Below are 21,174 nucleotides of genomic sequence, written 5' to 3' on the forward strand. Positions count from 1 at the left end.
TATCCTTAACGGAAAATCTAACGTTTCAAGCAAAACTTTAGCAATATTTATAGATCACCTGTTCGTGTCGTCTAACACCCACCTAAGAGTCAATTCCTTCAAGTTACTCGAAGAAGCTAGTAAAAACATGGACCTCCCTGAAGATCTTTTCTGGAAACATGAACTAGTTCGAGCAGGTTTTGCATTTGAGCTCGGTGCCGCAGACAAATCCACCTTGATTGATTTCATCCAATTTGCCATGGACAGAGGAATGAAGCTGCCAGTCGACACGCAACTGGCTTTGGAAAAAGAGATTACTGACACTAGGGTGTTGAGGATTTTTTCTTCGGCCTCAAGAAATAAGCAAATTGTTCCACAACAGCTTCTGCAGGTCCTGATCAAATTATTTGAGAAAGATCCAAAAACTACTGTCGACGTGGAAAAGGACATCCTAGTTGTGTCTATTTTTGAGAATGCAGTGAAAAGCAATCTCACTTTGCCTCAGGATCTGCTGGTAAAATTGCAAGAAGCACTGAAATACGAAACTTTGGAGCCATGTATCCTTAAGGTATTCATATATCTGGCCCAGAAAGGCGACAAGCTATCACCAGAAACGAACAACAAACTGCTTGACAAGCTTTTAACCGAGCAGAACCCAGTTTTGAAACAAGAACTGCTCAGCTGTTTAGGATCACTCATTGATGCCAATCGAACTGACATCATTCCCTACTTGCAGAAAGTGAACCAAATCCTGATACAGCAAATTTCTTCTGACAACATCAATATTCAGAAATTGTGCATTAGCGCTATCCATAAACTGGTTATTGTCTGTGAACGAATTGATGAAGTTCTACTTGAGAAACTGGTGGACATAGGCGTAGCTCCCTCATGTCACTCAAGTGTGAAGAATGAAATCAACCTGCTATTTGGGTGCATTAAGGATGAGCATAACCCGGTCATCCATCAAAAACAGTACAGGAAAAAAGTTAATCTGGCAAACTTGCAATGCAGCTCGCCAAAAGAGTTGATGAGTCAGTTGAAAGACTATATATGCATGTCAGATGGCTTGCTCAATCAGAATTTTCTTCAACTCAAATGCATTATTGACAATGAAAACGTCCAGCTGCAGGAGGAAGCTCTGTCTCTTTTACATTTGTTCGAGAGTAAAGATAAATTTGCGGATGAATTGTTGGAGAGCGTTGCCATTCTAGCTGACAGCACGGTGTGTGAGACATTGAGAAAATCATGTCTGCAACTCCTAAATAAGGTAGTTGAAAGTGGTAAGACGTTGAGCGGTAGAGCTTTGCATATGTGGGACACTATGCAGAATCATGATGCAAATGTGCAGATTTTCCTCCAAGGTTCCCTGTGCACGGAGCTTAAGATGGAGTTTGAGTTAACAGATGAAACTTTGAAAGCCTTGCATTCGTTGGTCACAGAAAGTGCAGGTGGCTGCAAAATAAATGGCACGGCAGAGTTTCTCAATTTAATCGTCGGTGGAAAATCTGATTATGTTATGAACCAGTCCTTTGTTTTGCTCGTTGAGCAATGCTTGCTTAAGAAAAAATATTTGGAAGTAACTTTACCTTGTTTCTGCAGAATCATCAAAGAAAGAAAGTGCACTAAAGTGGTAGAGTGTGTGCAAGCATTGGTCCAACACTTCTGTGAGGATGAGGAAGATCTGCCTCATCTGCACTCTCGTCTCTTCGAGGCCATGTATCATGCTCAAAAATTTCAACAACTTCCAGATATTTGTTTGGAAGTAGCTATGGAGAATCTAGAGTGCCTCGATGGAACAATTAGAGGTTATTCATTTGGAATCTTGAGGTGCTCAAAAGAGGAAAAGTGCAAACAAATTGTGAATGAATGGTGTGATTCTATGCTGGTCAGTCTAGCTGAAATCCTGAAAGTGGAAATAAAGAAAACTGGAGACTTCCTGGACTTGATGGAGATCATGATGTCATTAAAGATTTTCGATGTAGGAGTTTTGCTTAATGCCAAAAGGGAAATGTGGATAAGAGAGCTTTTGACTTCAAGCATTTTGCTAAATTTCAATGTCCTCCAGATGGAGCAGTTGGAGTTTTACACAAGATGGCACGAAATTGAAGAAAAATTCACGTATCACAAATCGTGCAAAATCCTTGAAATTATGCAAAAATGCGACTTTGATAATTTTTCACAATTACTTGAGCTGATTTCTATCATCCCAGACATGAACTTTGATGATGTTTTCTATCTGCTGAATATTCATAGCCCAGAACCCTCTCCTGCCCTGAAACATCATTGGTGCATCATTAAAATCAACGCACACTGCTCACAAAGAGGTGGCATTACTGATAAGTATGCCAAGGAAATTGCAGGAAAACTGTGTTCCAGATTTAACACACCTCTCCTCAATGAACTCTTTTCCTGCCTCCAGTCCATTGACAATCTGGCAGCATTTGAGGATCTCGCGAACTTTTGTTCAGAAAAGAAAATTGTTTCTAGTGACATTGAGGGTGTGAAGTGTGTTCATGTCAGGGACTTGATGCACCATGTGCAGGTCAAACACTTGATGAAATGTACCTCATGTCAGCCAAAGAGTGACACTGATAAAAACAAATTCTTGGAGACGGTGCGCGCTCTTGACGCTGCTGGGTGGAATTTTAACCAGCTGTGTCAATTAGTGGAAGCATTCAACCCTCCAGTGCCGTTCAATAATTTCTCTAACTTGTTGAACATGATGAGCACCATTCAAGCTTACAGCTTGTTCTCATTACCTTGCATAAAAAAGTGCATACAAATCACGACAGAAACCCAAGTATTCCAAGAGATCCTACAAAAAATTCACCAACTTGCAATTGAGAATCACTTCCAGATGGAGGGCAAAGTGAAAGATCTTAATGAACTTCTGGCTGAGTTCAAAGACAAGAACATGTCTGAGCCGGCCCTTGAAAAACTCAAGGAAGGAAATTCACTTAACATCCAGCAGTGTATATTCCAGGAACAGTCAGAAAAGTTTAATTGGAATGAGAAGCAGATTTATCTATGGGCGAAGGGTATCAAGTCTGGCAAGATTAAGGAATTCTCCGACCATGAGGCAATTGCAGTCATTCTCAGAGCCAACTTCCTCATTACGGGATACGAACTCACCAACACCCAGATATTGTGTAGTTTAGTCGCTCTAAAAAACTCTGAAAGTATGAAAGGAAAGCTACTGGAAGTGGCAACTGGCGAGGGCAAATCCACAATCATTTCCATCTTAGCCATTATTAATGCATTGAGAGGCAATAGCGTAGACATCCTCACTAGCTCACCAGTTTTAGCCGAAAGGGATGCGAAGCAGCAAGCTAAGTTGTACAGGTTATTTGGCCTCTCTTGCTCTGACAATAATGACAAAATTATCTATTTGAAAGGAGGAAAAGATTGTTATCTTTCCGACATTGTTTATGGAGAAATGTCACAGTTCCAATTTGACATACTCAGGGACAATTACAGTAAGTTGGGCACTTTGTGTGGCAGGAAATTCAGTGTGGCCATTGTGGATGAGGTGGACAGCATGTTGATAGACGACAGTTCAAAGATAGCTCGCCTTTCCTCGACTGTTCCTGGGATGGACCATTTTCATGCCCTCTATGTCTTCATTTGGCAGCGCCTGGTTTCAATCAGGAACAAGTTCATCATGTGCAACGGAAAGTTGTATTTTGTTTATGGAACTGTTAACTTTGAAAATGGAAACATCACTTCGGAGTATGCTGATGAGAAAGGCAATGTCATGAAAATCACTGACTTGGAAGCTCTTTTTGCGCAATTAGGAGATCTGAGTCCTATTGGTGAGGTTGTTGAAGATGTGGACGAGTTCCTTAGAAAGTTATTAATTCGTTATCTTGATGACCAGATGCAGCAAAATAGAATCTATATACCAAGTAATTTCGCAGATTTTGTGCAAAAACAAAAGTCCAAGTGGATTACAAATGCCGTGGAGGCCCTTAACTATCAGGAAAATGTCCACTATGTTGTCCAAAACGGAGAAATCAAGCCTGTGGACTATCACAGCACAGGCATTGTTCAGAGCTCCACCAACTGGAGTGATGGGCTGCATCAGTTCCTTCAACTGAAGCACAATCTGAAAATGACAAGTGAAACACTCACCACCAACTTTCTTTCTAACGTGGGACTAATGAAAAAATATGAACACGTTTGTGGACTGACTGGAACACTCGGGTCAGATACTGCCAGAGGAGTGCTCAGAAGTGTCTACAAAGTAGACCTCTTCAACATACCACAGAAGCGCAAGAAACAGTTCCTGCAACTTGACTCCATTGTAGCGATGAATGAAGATAGTTGGCTGGAAGAAATTATGTCAAACATTGTGCTGGAGACTCAAAAAGACAGAGGAATTTTGGTCGTTTGTGAGACAATTGAAAATGCCAGCCAGATCAGTGATATGCTGAATAAGAAACTGCCACCAACCTCTGTCAAGCTATACACTATGAATGACACAAATCAGGAGAAAAATGTTGAGCGAATTTTGCCAGGGCAAGTCATTATTGCCACAAACTTAGCTGGCAGAGGCACAGACATAAAAACGGATGAAATAGAAGCAACTGGTGGGTTGCACGTCATTTTGACGTTCATGCCACCCAACCAGAGGGTTGAAGATCAAGCTTTTGGCAGGACTGCCCGGCAGGGCAAGCGTGGCACTGGTGTCATGATCCTCAATGCTCGTAACATGGACGGTTATTCCACCACCACAACCGCAGTGTCAACAGGAACTATGAAAGCTCAGAGAGATGAAATAGAGAAACAGCAGCTCCAGATTTTCCGAGACCAAGAACTGGAACTCATCCAAGTGAAAGACAAGCTTTTTGACACATTTTGCTCGTTCTTGAATGATGAAATTAGAGTTAAGATTAGAAAAAAGACTCAAACTAAAATAAAAAAATTGCTGAATTGGTTCACTGACATTGAGCCAACTGTGTATGAGTGTTGCGTGTTGTCAGCTGTTGAAGAACAATGGGCAGGCTTTCTGGGCAAACTGGATGATAGAGTCATAAAATGTGAAGAAGCAGCAGAAAAATGCAGCGCTTTGATTGATCAGCTGCGAAATGACTTCAAAAATGAGCAACTAATTAAAAACCCGTACTACTTCATAACTATTGCAAATGACATGCTTGTGAACACTTGGGGGTCTACCACGTCAAACACGAAAGATGCCCTTGGTTATTTCCAGAAAGCTGTGGAACTGGAACAAAAGTGGCAGCAAAAAAAGCATGATGAAAAGCCCAAAAAGTCAGATGGCAAAGATAGTGATTCGGAGGGGTCGAAATCTGATCCAGCTACTGACAAGAACGAAGATATTTACACACCAGGAGCCGCACATGTGGGCATAGCCTGGTGCATGCTTCGCTTGAAAGAGGAAGGATACAAAGATAAGGCTTTAGCTTCATTCAAAGTTGCACTTAAGTGCCTTGCAGGTGAGATGAGCACGCTTAATGCCGCCCAATTGCTACTAAACAATCTGGAGCATAAACAGTCTGAATTTGAAAACAGCCCGCTGTGTAAGCAGTTAAACACGAAAACAACGATACTTGGTTCATACCTGAATGGAATCAATGCTTCTATAAATGCACTGAAGAGATCGAAGCGAATGCTGGACCTTGTAGCAGTCAAGCGTCATGAAGTCACTTCTGGAGAGCCATGCATTTTAGAAACACTTACCTACTACACTGAACTAGAAAGGAACGATGAAGACAAGCACAAATTCACTAATGAAAACCTGAAACTGAATGATGAAGAAATTTACTCACTCACTTTCAATCACTTGACATGCAGACAAGATTCAGGAACAATTGATCAAGCTTGGATCACAATCGATAATGCATTCGATGAAAAGCTCCTGGCCAAAGAAACTCAGACGCTCTCCAAGTTAAAAGCTTTGAGTACAGCTGTTAAGTCCAAGTTTTCATCCGATGAATATAGCAGCCTGGCCCAGGGATCATGCAACATCAAAATAAATCTGAATCAGGTTGACCTCTCCACTGTCAGCAGTGTTTTGTTTAACCCAGACCAAGAGTTTAAGGATTTGACGTATGAAACTACACTAATGAAGCTCAAAGAAAAGCAATCTTGCTTACACTATTGTAGGCTGACTAACTCGCCCAAGGCCGATCTTTTAATTCACTCCAATGATGACATAAATCTCAAAGAGCAATTCAATGACAAACAAATTAACGAACTGCTTGAAATTGTCAAACAAAAGCGGAACAATCCATCCCTGCGGTTCGACATTGTGTTCAGGAAAGCTAACGAAAACCCACTTAATAGTCTCTTCAAATCAGACAATAAATCCTGCAGTTCTTCAGTCGTCCTGCATGTTGAATTCCAAGATCTAAGTCAGGAAGCAGCGCAAGCTAAGCTTCAATCCGTTCAGGCCAGGTCAGTCCATGTTGGAGTTGTTCTCAACAAGCTGGATTTGAAAAAACTGATTGAACTCAACAAGTCACTGAGCAGTGGAAAATTGTTGCTCAACCAAAGTCAAGTGCATGAAAAGCTCAACATGCAGCAGTTGTTGGTTCAGGTGGAGAAGCTCAAAACAGACCACTCATTTTGCTACGCTAGATTTGAAGACCTTACACTTGACCAAGCGAAAAGTATTGTGAAGAACTGCAATGAAAATGCAAAATTTGTCCTGTCTTTTTGTGACATCTCTGATTTCTATGCCAGTGAGCTCAATGAAGGACAAGTTAATTTTAGTTTCGATGGATTGAGCCAAGATAGCGCAAAAATAGTTGTTCGAGTGCTTAGAAACGCACATTTAGAGTTTTCATTGGAATTCAAGAATTTGTCTGACAAGGAAGTGAGATTCATCTTGCAGCATGCAAATTTGGAACAAGAAGCCGTAGAAATTAGCAAAGTTAAAAATGTGTGCGATTTATTCATGAAGAGTTCTTCACCCACTTTTGAGCTTAATCAGTTTGTCTGCAGAGGTCTCGAGCACATTATTGAGATAAATGAGAAGTTATTCGTTCCGTGGTGGAGTGTAACCGCTGTGGCTGCATTGGGCGTTGGCCAAGTGTTAATTGGAGGAGTGTTGATGGCCACAGGATTTGGGTCCTCACTCGGCATGGGACTTGTGACGGAGGGTGTTGCTGATGTGTTCATAGCATTCAGGGCATTCAAGACAAGACAGTTTCAATGGAGCGATTATTGCAAACAGAAAGCTGTGAGTCTGGCCATATCTGCTGCTACCATGGGATACTCCAAATGGAAAGAGGGTGTGCAAAATGCAGCGAAGGGAGTTGAGACCCTTGCTACTGGAATGGCTCAAGAAATGGCGGAACAAGTGGGCACACAGATTATTTCAAACAGTAAGGTTCTTGGTCAGGTTGTTTTGAGCACCGGCAAGAATATGAAAAGTTTGGCATTTAAAGTTGTATGCACCAAGGCTGCAGAGGCAGTAGCAAGAGAGGGCATGAACACTGCCATTCAAAACCTGTCCAACTTTTCATTTGGTCTTCTCAAGCCTAAAATTTCCGAGTCAGTGCAGGAAAGAGTGCGAATGGCATTCTGCCACACTGAACTCATGAGACTTTTGCGAAAGTTTTATGCAATTGATTTGGCCAGTGGTTCTCACCAACTCCAGTCCAAGGTTGAAAGCATTGTGGCGGAAACTGTCAATCCTCAACGGGACTTCATGCAAAGACAATTCGATTCAATATGTTTGCCATTAATCAAAGGGGTTTTGTCTGATGCGAACAGATTTGGAAGCCATGCCAGCCTTGTTATTCGCATGATATCCACACTCAATGGTCTGCACCAGGTTACAACACTGGCCGATACAGTGGTAAAAGCAATCCTGCAGAAGCTTGGATCGTATGACAAGAATTCTATGACAATGAGCCTTATTCTGCACAAGAGCCAAAAGGTACCGAAATTAACTGCCATAGTCTTAGCTAAAAAATTCAAAGAGCTTGAAATCTTTGATGAAAATGATGGCATCGGCATATTAGACAGTGATGCGAGTGAGAGTTGCGGAGAGGTAAGGGCAAAAATTGACGCTTTGCAGAGTGCTTGGAAAACCACTCCTAAACAGATGTTGGATGAATTGTCGGGACACCTTACTGACAGCTCCTCCTTGGAAGCAGATGTAACAAAAAGCATAGTTTTCATTGACCACTTCTATCATAAATTTGTGAGCATTGACTTGGACTCCTTCAACACAATTATCAAGTCCGTTTCAGATCAGATCTCGCAACAGTTGGTGAAGGTGATGGACTCGCAGCTTTTACAACCGTGGTCAACCTTGGCTGTTAGTGGCTTGACTGATGCCATTTCAAAGCGTCTGCAGCATCATATTTTCGTGGATGAGCGTGAAAATTCTGACAGTCAGAAGGCTGACGAAAGCAAGTACCAAGAACTATTAAAAAAACAAAGTTTGACTGCAGAAGAAAAAGCTTTCATGGGCAAGTATGGCCAATTCAGAACGTTCGCCCAGCAACTTGACTACAACGCCAAGGATTTCTGCACTGCCTACAGTCAGTGTGAAATATACTATCATGCGAGCAGAGATGGTGCCTCATCAACCCCACCAGATCCGAATGTTCAACAAATGGCAAATTCTGTCAGAGGAGGAGAACCAGCCAATCTTGCTGTAATGGCAGCTCTAGCTAAAAACAACGGGATCAAATTGAAAGTTGTAGATGATCCAAACTATGTTAGATCTCAAGAGGACATTGAAAATGGCGTTGAAGTAATGTATGTGAAAGAGGACCCTGGAAGCGGAGTTGGTCATGCCTTCTACATGGACAGTGATGGGCAGATCAAAGATGTGAAATCAGAAGGCTATGATTGTGCGTTTGCCGCCTTCAGCAAAATTCTTGAAGGCAAAGGCATTGAGAAATCTGTGTCTGATCTCAGAGCTGAAATTGCCAATAGCATGGAGTCTAACTCAGCCAGCTTTACAAAGGCTTTAGCTGCTGAAACTTGGATTAGGAAAAATAACCCTGAAGCTGCCAAAAATTTATTCGTTGCTGGTCTATATAAAGACAGTACTACAGGAAGACTGAAACTGGAAGATGGTGATGTCGAAAAAATGATTACAGCCATGAAGAACCCAAAAATTAAAAGTGATAGCAAAGCAGGAGGCTATTTCAAGGTAAACATGTGAGAATTATCGATAAGTTATTTAGAATAGAGGTTTTCTGGTAAGATACTCGGATGCCTTCTATTGCATTTATTGTTTATTTTAATAGTTATTCTGTTCGGAGTTTCTCATCTCAAATGGTTTCAAGCTAGCTTTGGAAGCTGAGAGAGGTTAGAACTCAGAGTTGATAACAAAAAATTGCTGAAATTAATGTAAAGTTGGCTTTGGTGTATGGACAAGTACTTGAGAATGGTAACTAAGGTCAAAATTAAAATGAAGTAAAACAAAACAAGCTTAAGTAATAACAAAAGTAAAACCATTTGTAAAATTATTAAATTAGTCTTATTCTATTGAACCTAAAACTACGTGTTCCTGACCATTACTTATGTTTCCAGAGAATGGTAAGAAAACGACCGGGAGACGAAACAAAAGAAGATCGGGGAGACGAAACAGAAGAAACCTTACATCACATCCTTCCGCGAGCTGAAATCACGGAGGCCGTCATTGAGAGTCAGGCGCGTAATCCAACCCAATTCAGAAAAGATTTCGAAGAATACATTAATTTGCCAAAAATCAAACGAGTCTTTGAAGAACATTTGCTTGTCAATACAAACGTTAACGCAGACGTTGACGTTCCCTTGAAAACACCTCAATTTACTGGCACTATTCTATATAATTCAGTAAGCTGGTATTCAAACAATTTAGTGTACGGCCCAGCGCCTGAAAAGCGGAAAAATGACCCGAAAAATAGCCTTGACACAGAAATTCTTGAAGTGCAAACTGATGCGTATCAGAATGCCTCCTTGACGGCATGGGACGCTATCAAACCGGACAACGACAAACGAGACTTTGGACAGTACCTAGAAGCTGTAAAAGATTTGACCCCGCCAGATGCAAGATGGAAGAAGGATCAAGATGGCAAATATGTTGCAATGCCTGCAAATACTACTGCAAATACTACTGCGAATACAATGTGAAATATAATGCAAGAGCTGTGAATACTGATTTATGATAAGTGCGCATATATAGTTGTTGCTGATATGAATGTCGATACACAGTAATTTGGAGACAGCAGCACCACGCAACCCTCGTCCTGCCTGACGTCAGTCACCCTGCCTGACATCTGTCGTCCTTTGATGCCTTGTCTGACGTCTGTCGTCCTGTCTGACGTCTGTCGCCCTGCCTGACGTCTGTCGCCATGCCTGACGTCTGTCGCCCTGCCTAACGTCTGTCGCCCTGCCTGACGTCTGTCGCCCTGCCTGACGTCTGTCGCCCTGCCTGACGTCTGTCGCCCTTCCTGACGTCTGTCGCCCTGCCTGACGTCTGTCGCCCTGCCTGACGTCTGTCGTTCTTGTCTGACGTCTGTCGCCCTCGCCTGGCGTCTGTCGTCTGTCGCCCTGCCTGACGCCTGTCGTCCTTGTCTGACGTCTGTCGTCCTGCCTGACGTCTGTCGCCCTCGCCTGACGTCTGTCGTCTTTGTCTGACGTCTGTCGTCTTTGTCTGACGTCTGTCGTCCTTGTCTGACGTCTGTCGTCCTTGTCTGACGTCTGTCGTCCTTGTCTGACGTCTGTCGTCCTGCCTGACGTCTGTCGTCCTGCCTGACGTCTGTCGCCCTGCCTGACGTCTGTCGCCCTGCCTGACGTCTGTCGCCCTGCCTGACGTCTGTCGCCCTGCCTGACGTCTGTCGCCCTGCCTGACGTCTGTCGCCCTGCCTGACGTCTGTCGCCCTGCCTGATGTCTGTCGCCTTCGCCTGACGTCTGTCGCATCACAATCGTCAACGGTTGGGAGGGTGCGTGGTCAGCTCTCTCCAACCAGAACCTAGTCTCCAGGTTCAAGCCTACCAACGTTGTTTTGTGTTGTGGCCCGTACTGACGTAGAACATGTGGCCCGTGATAATCTGACCTCAGAGTGTCTACACGCGCAAAAACGGGGTTCAATACCACTGGCAAACTGGTTTAAAAAAAAACGGATTAAATTTCGGTTTTTCATTAATTTATATTGATTTATTCATTATGGTCATTTGCATGTCATTTTGCGCTCAATTGCAATTTTCATCACACGACTGCCGTAATGCTAGGAACGTTAGCGATATTTCGTTGACGGATTTATGCCAGGATCGTTTATCATTTAAAGCAGGTTTATATGTTCTTATCATTTATTGATGCATTGACATCTCATAGCATAATGATATTGGCGTTGAATGATTGTTGTCGATTCTTGCAAGGTTCTTGTCTGCAGAAAATCTGAAACTGCTTTTTGAATAGGTCTGTCCAGAACGGACGTTGAAGCTTAGTAGCCACTGAACTTTAACCAGTCAGTGAGTTGGTGGTGAACTTTAATCTGTCTCCAGATGTTGCTGTACTGATACCTCAGGTATGTACGAAAATTAATGCACTCGAAATTAATAAAAATGAAGGCGGTTATCAGGGAACAACTTCCACCATTCACAAAGTGAAGTTCAACCCATATCAATTGAGGGTAAGGGCAGTGATGACTTCACTCGTAGTTCGTAGGGTAAGGGAGGCCTGAAACGGATCGGAATGTTTTCCGTTAAATTTGGTGGAAAAAATAGGTTCTCTTAATGAACGAACTGCTTTACAAACAGAGTTCCTGCACGAAATTAAATTCATAAGGCGGGGTTACACTTGTATTCGCTTAGTTTGGGTTCTCCAAATGCATGGCTATGCTAATCACCCGGACCAGCCCCCGAAATTTTCTCTACTTCGATTATTTGAAAAAGTGCCCACTCACCTAAGTTTTGGTCTTGAATGCATTTTTCGAAACGAGTGTATATTTTTTCCTGACGGACGACACCGAAGTTCCTAGCATAGATTCCTGTCGTGAATCGTTTGGTCCGCTGTTCTAGCAAATACTGAATAGTGACAATGTTTATGTAATTCTTTGCTTTGGTACGTTTAAAACGTTTCATGGCTTGTCGTTTCTTTCCTTGATGCTATCGTATTGTTTTGCCTCGAATTGAGTTCCGTAATAAATGATCATCGTTGCACTTCGTAAATATTAAACGTGTGTTCTTATTTCTGTTTTCTGTAAACGTGTGCTGTTATTTCTGTTGTTCTGTTGATTATATCACACCAATTTATTGTGGGTTTGTTTCTTTCCAATTACATTTCCATATTTCCAAATTGAATGTACTATACGAGTACATTCAAGTTCGTGTAGCCCTCATCTAAGGCTTTTAAGCAATTATATTCAATTTTTGTCTTCACCTTCACTAGAACAAGCTAAAATGATTTTTATTTAGGTGATCTAAATTTTGCGCTAATTTTGGTTTCTCTTTCAACGCACACAAAATGTTAAATCTCAATTCAACGAAATATTCGAGAAAAAACAATAGTTGAAGCCAGTACTTATTGCATGCACGTTGGGTAACTATGATACGAGTACATAACTAATACGTTGAACATGAATCCCGACTTAGAACGGCGCAGAAATTGGCTAAGAACAAAAGATTTCTTTATTGAATATTATTATTATTGAAGAAACTAAGATAATATTATTATTGAAGATACTAAGAACAAAGCATTGCTATTATGGCCTCGCCGTAGTTGTAATGAGATAGCATTCGGATGGCAATGAGAGTTGGATTTGCGCACTCGTGCATAAGGACAAAATGTTCATAAGTCTGTTCATTTAGGTTTCTTTAAATAGGAAATATTGTGGTGTCTAGATATAATCTACTATATTAATCTATAAGATATTCATGCTCATCACATTTACTGTTGGACTTGTATTGTAATGTTAGTTGCTTTCTTGTACGGAGATAAGATTGCCCTATCCGGAGATAAAACGGATAATAATATTGCCTATAAGGCAATATTATCTCATTATAATAGATTAGAATAAGGTGAAATCTTAAAATATCTTAGAATCTTATTAGAATAGATATCATATAAGATTTAATAGATATCTAAGATAAGATAAGGCAATCTATATAGCTTATGTTGCCTCAAGATAATAAGATTGCCCTAACCGGAGATAAGAAGTTTTAAGGAGATAAGATTGTCCCTATTCTTTAATAAAATTGAACGCTTTCAATACGTATGTTCATTATGGTTGCCTTTGGTTGGGAAATTATGATGTATTTTCAATATATGTAAACTGTGTGTAATGAGGATTAGACGTGACTATTAGAATTGAATAGAAGTGTCTGCACTGAATTAATAGGCCCATTGCACTGAAGAAATAGGCCCATGGTCACCTGGCTTTCCAAACGAACTTATTTCGCTCAAACTTTAAAATTAATAATGCTGTCTTATTCGCTTCTTTTTTCAAACGAACTTTACCTACACAAATTTTCATGCAGTATAACAAAAAATTTTTCACTAAATATCAATGAATATTTTGAATTTGCCTGGATTTTTTTGTAAATTCGTCCTTTAAATTTCGCACTTATGCCGAATAATTAATTAGTTGTTTGAAAAGTGCATAATGCAAACCTGAGTTTTCGCGTATGTCTTCTATTTGCGACATACGTGTTTTCAAGCTGATCTTTCAGAGCCTGAACTAAGTCAAATTGTTTTTGTACGTGATAACTTGATCACTGTTTCGATAGGTCGTTGAATTTTTACCTGCTTACTTCCTCTTGAAACTATTTTTCTCGAATTTTTGAAAATATGCATGTTGATTATGCACCTAGAAGGATTTTACTTTCGTTGTCACGCCATCGGTAGCCTTCACCATCTTTTGAGGGTAATTTTCGATAGCATCCTGATTTAATTCACGTTCAGTTCAGGGAAAAAAGAAAATTATTCCTATAATTACGCCCTAGGTCACGCTTAGCAAGGATTAGGAGCCTGAAATTAAATGAAAAATTCACGATGAAAAGAACATTAATCCACTAATTGCCTCTCAGGTTGCGCTTAGCAAGGATTAGGAGCCTGAAATGAAAAATTCACGATGAAATTTACATTAATCCACAATTACCCCTCAAGAAGGGACTTCTGAAGTCCTATGGGAAGTCGCGTTCCCAGGGAAAGGTTCCTGAGCGTCCCAGTGTTGAACTCGTGGTATCTTGTATACGACCTTTCCTGAAAAATAATAAAAGTAATAAAATAAATGACTTTGATAAATGATAACAAAAATGTTTTATTATCATTTGATAAATGCTAATAAAAAATGACTTTGTACTAATAAAGACACACTATTTGATCTTGTATGGGTTACCCTGACAAGTTAGACCTGGGCGTACTATTAGCACAAATTAGATCATTCATTTTTCTGAATGTACTATGAATTATTTGTTACAAGTTTGATTTCAGAAGCAACAAATATAAATACTTTGAACGTTAAACTTGCCGTAGGCTTCCTTAAGGGGAGCGTCTGGATAAAAAGGAAGGAATTGCGTTTTTTTGTGTTATAATTTCATTTTGTAGGGAGAATTATAACGAAGCTGCTGCAACAAACCGCGATGAGGTAGCTTCCATGGTTCTTTGGTGAGGCCGTTTTAAACTTTTATAAAATTGACATTTTATAACTATTGTTTACAGATATTTTCTTAGTTAAATCCGGATATATAGATCATTATACGCGTTAATTGTCATGTGTTTGCACTCGTTTTAGAGCTACAAACAAGACGCGTACTATGTATAAAGCTATAGTACCAAGGATGTACATGCAAGACATTTTGCGTTAGGCCGTTTTGAATTTTTATAAAATGACCATTTTATAGAAATATAAATATATATATCAGAGAAATCACATTTATAGCCTATTATTTGCATTAAACTGAACACGAATAAGTCTAAAGACGTGCGATGGTATCAGTACAAGCAATTGGCAATGAGAAAGCTGGGGCTGCAGTATCAAGCAATTTTGCAGCATTTTCTTTTTATGTTAAGTTTTACTCATTTGGCTCCCCCGGAAAATTCAAATTTCCAAAATAAGCCATCCTAAAAATCTATCTCCTTCCATGATTTTCAAGCTACAACATTGAGAGACATACCATTCGATTTGTAAATAAAATATCTATCGATAATTCGGTCATTTTTTTATTTCGTTATATAGTTTGGATTATATATTTAGCATGGGGGAGAAAAATTGAAATCATCTAAAAATCCCCCCCCACCCACTCATCAAAAATAATAATAATTTGGAAAAAGTGGTAGGTCAATCGCTAGATATGGTTTTTAAAAATCAAATGATAAGTTTCTCGATGTTATAGCACGTTAATTGAATGCGATACATTTATACGATGGCCCCTTTTCTGCCGTTTTCTTTGAATTTCACGTTTTCTTTCATTATTTTCGAAAAATTTAAACGAACAAAAAAGTCTCAGATTTCTGTTTTACATATGTGTACCAAGTTTCAAAATGATCCGTCAGTAAATAAAAAAGTGACATAATTTTGATTACTAATAGCAATGTAGGCGCTATAAGCTCGAGTTCTGTGCGAATAAAAATTCACACAGAGATATTTCTTATTTATAATATATTTAATAAATATATTACTTTTTTTTCCTAGGACGTTACACGTTCTCCAATGCCAAAAATTTAAAAGCAAGGATTAAACCACAAATGTTCATATCTTTATGGAAAACGTTTCGGAGTCCAGCTCCATCGTCAGTTCGTAGAATCTATAATTTACATAGAAAGTCACAAATTAGTACAATTGAAAGCACAAAAAACACAATTAAAAACCTAAACTTACAAGTACCAGACTGGAGAATCGTAACGCTTAATTAATATATTCGTAAAGCTTATCTGGAGAATCGTAACGCTTAATTAATATATTCGTAAAGCTTATCTGGAGAATAACTTCAAATAGATAATCTCCAATTACCCAGTAATTGATAATCTTCTATTGAAGTATAGCATGGGTACGGATGTTTGAACGTAAGTTTCAGCTTGACATGTAGACATTCACAACACAAAACATAAAAGTATTCTTGTAACGAACCTATTCGCAATTATATGTAATTCTGAAAATTGAAATTATTTTGAATGCGTAGTTACGTCTTTCGCCAGGCCGTATAGGGCAGTGCAGCCTTTTTAAGGAGGCTACTTGGGGTTAAAAGGTGAGAAATTTGTTCTTTTTAATATTCTTTTAACCTTTGGATATTTCACTATTGCCAGGTTGAGCTAGCACAATTTGTTCAAAGTTTAATAAAAGTTTTATTATAGTTGGTCATAATTTGAATGGTACGGAATCAGCCATTTAATGTATGGTTGAAATTTGCATATATAACATGACAAGCCAGCAAAATTCTATATATATTTTATCTGTTATCTTAACTAGGTGATTGGTTGTAAGCAAGAAGGCCAGAGTTTATTTCCATTAGTTGATCTAATGTTACCACTCATTTAAGTTTAATTAAATAATATCTAAAATAGCGTTGTTTAAGAGTTTTCACGTATCGGTCGGCAGGAATTCCCGTATTTAATACACAGTACAAATAATTTTATAGTCATAGGGACTTCGGACATCAAGCAATGATCTCCTTTTTAACCGCAATCACAGCATCTCACCACGTAGCACGGTTAACTTTGACACATGGCTTGACCATTGTTTTATCTACAGGAACCCACTGCGGAAAATGGCGACCCAGGAGCTGGCAAGTGAATAACGGCCTGAGTTACATTAAATTAGTAGTAAGGACAGAAACCAACAGGAATCTCTTATTATCCTCCTTGTATTCATTGGACATAGTAGAACTCAATTTAGAGCCTCAGGATTATAATAAACTTGACTAATAACTAACTTATGCTCTACCGACCAGAAACGGACATGGTAATATACGTAAGCTATATTATGCCAGTCTGAGGCTCAACATCTGTCCCCGCAGTTGTTTGAACAAACTATCAAACCTCTCTACCTTTAATTGTAGCCGTACAGAATTAACGTGGTACTGTGACCAGGATGTTACTGTTGTTGGTGGCTTGGTGCTGTCATCGTAGTGTTGTGAACAGTGAATTTGAACTGTTTGAAGTTAATAATGGCAGACCGCGTCATTAAGAAGAGAGGTCAAAGAGCCGAGGTAACGAAGCAAAACCTCCTCTTGGAAACACGAACAAAGTTTACAATATCGGCCAACTATGATGTAAGATGGTGAAAGATGAGGTAATATTCTCCATGTTTTGCTGAGGCGAACGTGTCATTCCCATTGTAAAACAAATTCCTGTAGTCTTTGAGCATACTGAAGAGGTTGCCCTGTCATCATCATCATCACTTCCACCGAAAATCTTAACAACTTGGTTATAAAACAGCTCCTGTTTCAAACCTTTCACAAATTTTTCGTCATCTCGATCAAAAATTGTCCAACTTTCGACCTAAATCTTTTTCAATTTCTTCGTAATTTGACAAATAAAAATCCGTCTTGCAGGAGATCGTCACAGTCAGAAGTTCCATGGTCTTCTGAAATGTAATTTTTCCCACCGTCTCCACTTTCTTGTTCGGATCAAAAGGTTCAAAATATTGCCGTCCTGAGAGTACAGGGAGTCGAACTTCTCTCTGGACTCAAAATAGCTTGAATGAATAATTCCCAGCGAAAACTCATAGTCCCCGTAACTGGATGCCTTCAGCTTCTGGGTGTGAACTCTGTCCCTTGACCAATCATCCAGCCCTTGGAGACATTTTATAACATCTTGATTTGGTCCATCCTTGTGTAAATAAACCTGGTCTGAGTGGTCAACCGCAAGAACAAGCGGTGCTTGCATCAAGGAGTAACTGCCGTATTCAAGCTTCTGCTGGACATCACTTCACTTTTAGTCTATAGTTTCCATAAGGTATGTATGACCATGAAAGCAAATTAGACTGCAACTGAATGAGTGTTAATTTTGTGAGTAATATAGAAAGCTATTTTATGATTAACAAGCCTGTATTTAGTTTGGACATAATTTATAAGGTTGCCTGTAAAAAATTACTTGCCATCTGAAGATAATTGCTAACACTTAAATTAACAAAAATTTGATCAAAGTCATTTACCTTAATTAAGTGACTGAAACCCAATCAAACAGCTGCTTAAAATTGGGTTATTGTTTACTTCTCATTCTCAATCGGAGAAAGTCAGGTGCGTTCGTCGTGAAAGCATGTGTGTGAACTGCGATCCCTAAGGTAACGTAACCGGTAAATTTTTGATTCATATTCTTATAAGTATTCATAACCTTTATTATTTGATTTGTTTCTGCTTTAACCCCACTGGCTTTCTCCCTCAGAGGTTTGCCAGTCCGCCTTGTTTTTTTTTCCTTTTTTTTTTTGTTTTGTTTGTCTACTCCATTTCTGTCAGGTATATTCGTCATCACAACTTCACAAGAAATCGTCCTCCGTCTTGATCATAGTCTTGCATGGGAGATACAGGCTGTCTTGCTGGGTCTGGGTTTGGTCCCCCAGCACCAGCAGCAGGCTCTGGCTCAGCAGCCTGCAGCCTCTCATAGCTACTGCTACTGTCAGTACTGTGGAGGTGGTGTCGGTGAGTTAGCTAGCTGACGCTGAGTGTGCTGCAGTGATCATTGATGGAGGAGCATATTGCTATTGATGGTGGTTTTGTTCTTGAGGACTCTGATCTAGATAGCAGCATTGAGGCCACTCCTGTTGCTGTTGCGGGTAGACGCAAGCACAGGGACCGTGAAACTGATGGATCAAGTGAGAGTATCTCTAGCAATAGAGCCAAGTGTGCAGCTGTGGCCGATACCCGCGAGGATAGTCAAATCCTTTCAAAGGTGCCTAATCAGACTAATCCTACCAATGCAAATGGAGCTTTGAAAGTGAAGCCATAGTGACAAAGCAGAGAGTTTTTTAGACTCTCCCTCAAGGCTCAAGGTGAGTGACGCCGTGAGTCAAGCATGGTGCAATTCTATAGGTTATTCAAAAGAACCTGGTCTTGTGTCATTTTGAACCGATCAATGCTTCTTTACGGACCGATTGTAAAACACACCTTCACCGGCAAAAGCTTTCACACTTCTGAAGAAAGGTGAGCTGACAGCTACACTGGCCGTGGGGTGTGGGTGGGCCTAATTTGAATTTGAATGCATGCATCGATTTGAAATCCTATAGACATAGTATACAAGTCATAGAGCCTAAATTTTTAATATCTATAAAAAATGTACATTTCTGCATGGATTATAATGCTGTTAACACTAACAAACTTTGAATCATCTCTGATGCAAGAAATACTTGCTTAAATCATTTTATTTTCAATATAAGCGACTGGATGCAACAATTGGTTTGCAAGAACCAACATAGCCCTGAAGTTCTGAACAGCAGTAATTTCGAATTTTTGATCGACGTTAATTTCTAAATTAAAATGTATTTAGACAGTATTTCTTGCATCAGAGATACTGTCAAGTATTTCAATGCTAACAGCATCAAAATCCACACAGAAACGTAAAATTTTAATAGGTTTTACACTGAAATTTATGCTCCTATTCCAAAGAACTGAGACCAATTTCAGATCAAAAACGACTAAATTAAATCCATCGCGCTTTCTGGCATCTTCTCTCACAGCTGATTGCAGTTACAGTGCATTTTTTTAGCTTAAGTTGCCAATACGTATTTAATGTAGACATAGTCTTCCGTTGGTACAAAACTTACAAAATAACCTTGAATTATTGATTGCTAATTTCTTGTATTACGTAAATGTTTATGATTCAAATTAATCATAGAAGATTAGAAGTTGCGTCTCCATAATTCCATGTTGAATTAAAATTGTTCATAGAAGGTTCACTTACTGATGCCAGCGCTAGCAGCGGCAGGCAAATGAACTACTTTATTATTTAGTATCTAGACTAATTATATAATAATATCGTATTCTGTTTAGGCACAGTCTCTTAAAGTGTTCCAGCAACATATTTTCCATTATTAATTATTTAAATATATTAACTTGTGATGCAGTAAGATATCAAATTGTTTGAATTCTAAACAAACATGGCGCATCCACATCCAGATCCTAGCGCCAGCAGTGGCCATTCAAGGAACTACTTTATTACTTGGTATTTTTACTATGATAATAATAATATATTATTCTGCTTAGGCACAGTCTCTCAAAATGTTGCAGCAACACATTTTCCAAAATAATAAATCAGACTTTATTTTTATATAGAGTTTCAACAGTTTGATATATTTATATCAATTTCAAAACTTTATGTATTTCTAAAGGGAGTTGTGATGAGACCATGGGAGTTGAACCGTTGAGTTTAGACCATTGCAACTTGCAACAGGGGCCCAAGGGCCAAGGGCATGGGGCCTTGCGAAGGGTTAAGACCGCGGACCGCCGCACGGCTGTGGACCAACATAAGTACCTCTCTTCATAGACTTCCACTATGCCCTCAAGTTAATTTTTGAATCCTATATCGCTATATGTCAGGATGGAATTCTAATTTCGAAGGTTCATATATTATTTTGATTCACCAAGTCCAAGACCACTTTTTCTATCCAACATCGTTATTTGAGGCAAAAAATGAACTTCTTAAAGGCTTAAAACACATATGCTAACTTGCTCAGTTTCTATGAGGTACCTAATCACTTGGAAGTTGCATGCCTGCACCTTTCACCCAATAATTAAAATTAGATTTATAAAAAGTATTAGTTGGTTGAAAATGTCTCTTAAGTTGACTGCAATGAACTCAACTTCATTAAGTAATTATAACTACGCTGCAAAGCAGAGTTTTCCATCATGCACACTAAACACGCAATTCAGAGTTCAGACAAGCAGAACTACATAACACGTGGGCTAACATGATGCGACTGAATTAAATACCTAGCTTCTTTCTCGCATCCCGCTCCCGGTGCATAATCTAGTGGGATGATCAATGCGGATGGTAACCGAGTCCAACTAATCATTCGTATACTTAGTGCAAGAGAATGAATAATTATATAGTCAAATGGGGTAAGACAGGATCACAGCCTTCATGGGGTAAGAAAGGACCAGCCCATATCATGCATTCTAATTGCACTGAATTTAATTTGATAGAAGAATATGTTAGAGCAATCATTGCATGTCATTTCAGTGCTTGTTTCAACCCTCTTCTGCAAATAATGAATTTCTGGCTAATTTTTAAAGAAAACTTATGTAAAGAAGGGTCACAAAATAGTTAACCCTGTTTGGGAAATAAGCTCT

At 39.5% G+C, this 21,174-nt stretch overlaps 1 protein-coding gene and 1 long non-coding RNA gene across 2 annotated transcripts in view; both read left to right on the forward strand.

Moving 5' to 3' along the window:
- The first annotated feature begins 2,628 nt into the window (after positions 1-2,628).
- LOC108678282 lies at positions 2,629-10,274 on the forward strand. Its single transcript, XM_018166659.2, has 2 exons — positions 2,629-9,115; positions 9,499-10,274. Exons 1-2 carry the CDS (start codon positions 2,699-2,701, stop codon positions 10,078-10,080), a joined length of 6,999 nt encoding a protein of 2,332 aa, XP_018022148.2. The 5' UTR covers positions 2,629-2,698; the 3' UTR covers positions 10,081-10,274.
- A 7,797-nt stretch (positions 10,275-18,071) lies between these two features.
- Positions 18,072-21,174, forward strand: part of LOC108678325 — an 8,191-nt gene continuing 5,088 nt past the window's right edge. The window contains exon 1 of the long non-coding RNA XR_001931315.2: positions 18,072-18,173. This is a non-coding gene — a long non-coding RNA (uncharacterized LOC108678325). The remainder of the gene's footprint in view (positions 18,174-21,174) is intronic.

Source organism: Hyalella azteca, unplaced genomic scaffold (assembly GCF_000764305.2).
Source record: "Hyalella azteca isolate HAZT.00-mixed unplaced genomic scaffold, Hazt_2.0.2 contig7276, whole genome shotgun sequence".
In the NCBI taxonomy this organism is placed as follows: domain Eukaryota; kingdom Metazoa; phylum Arthropoda; class Malacostraca; order Amphipoda; family Hyalellidae; genus Hyalella; species Hyalella azteca.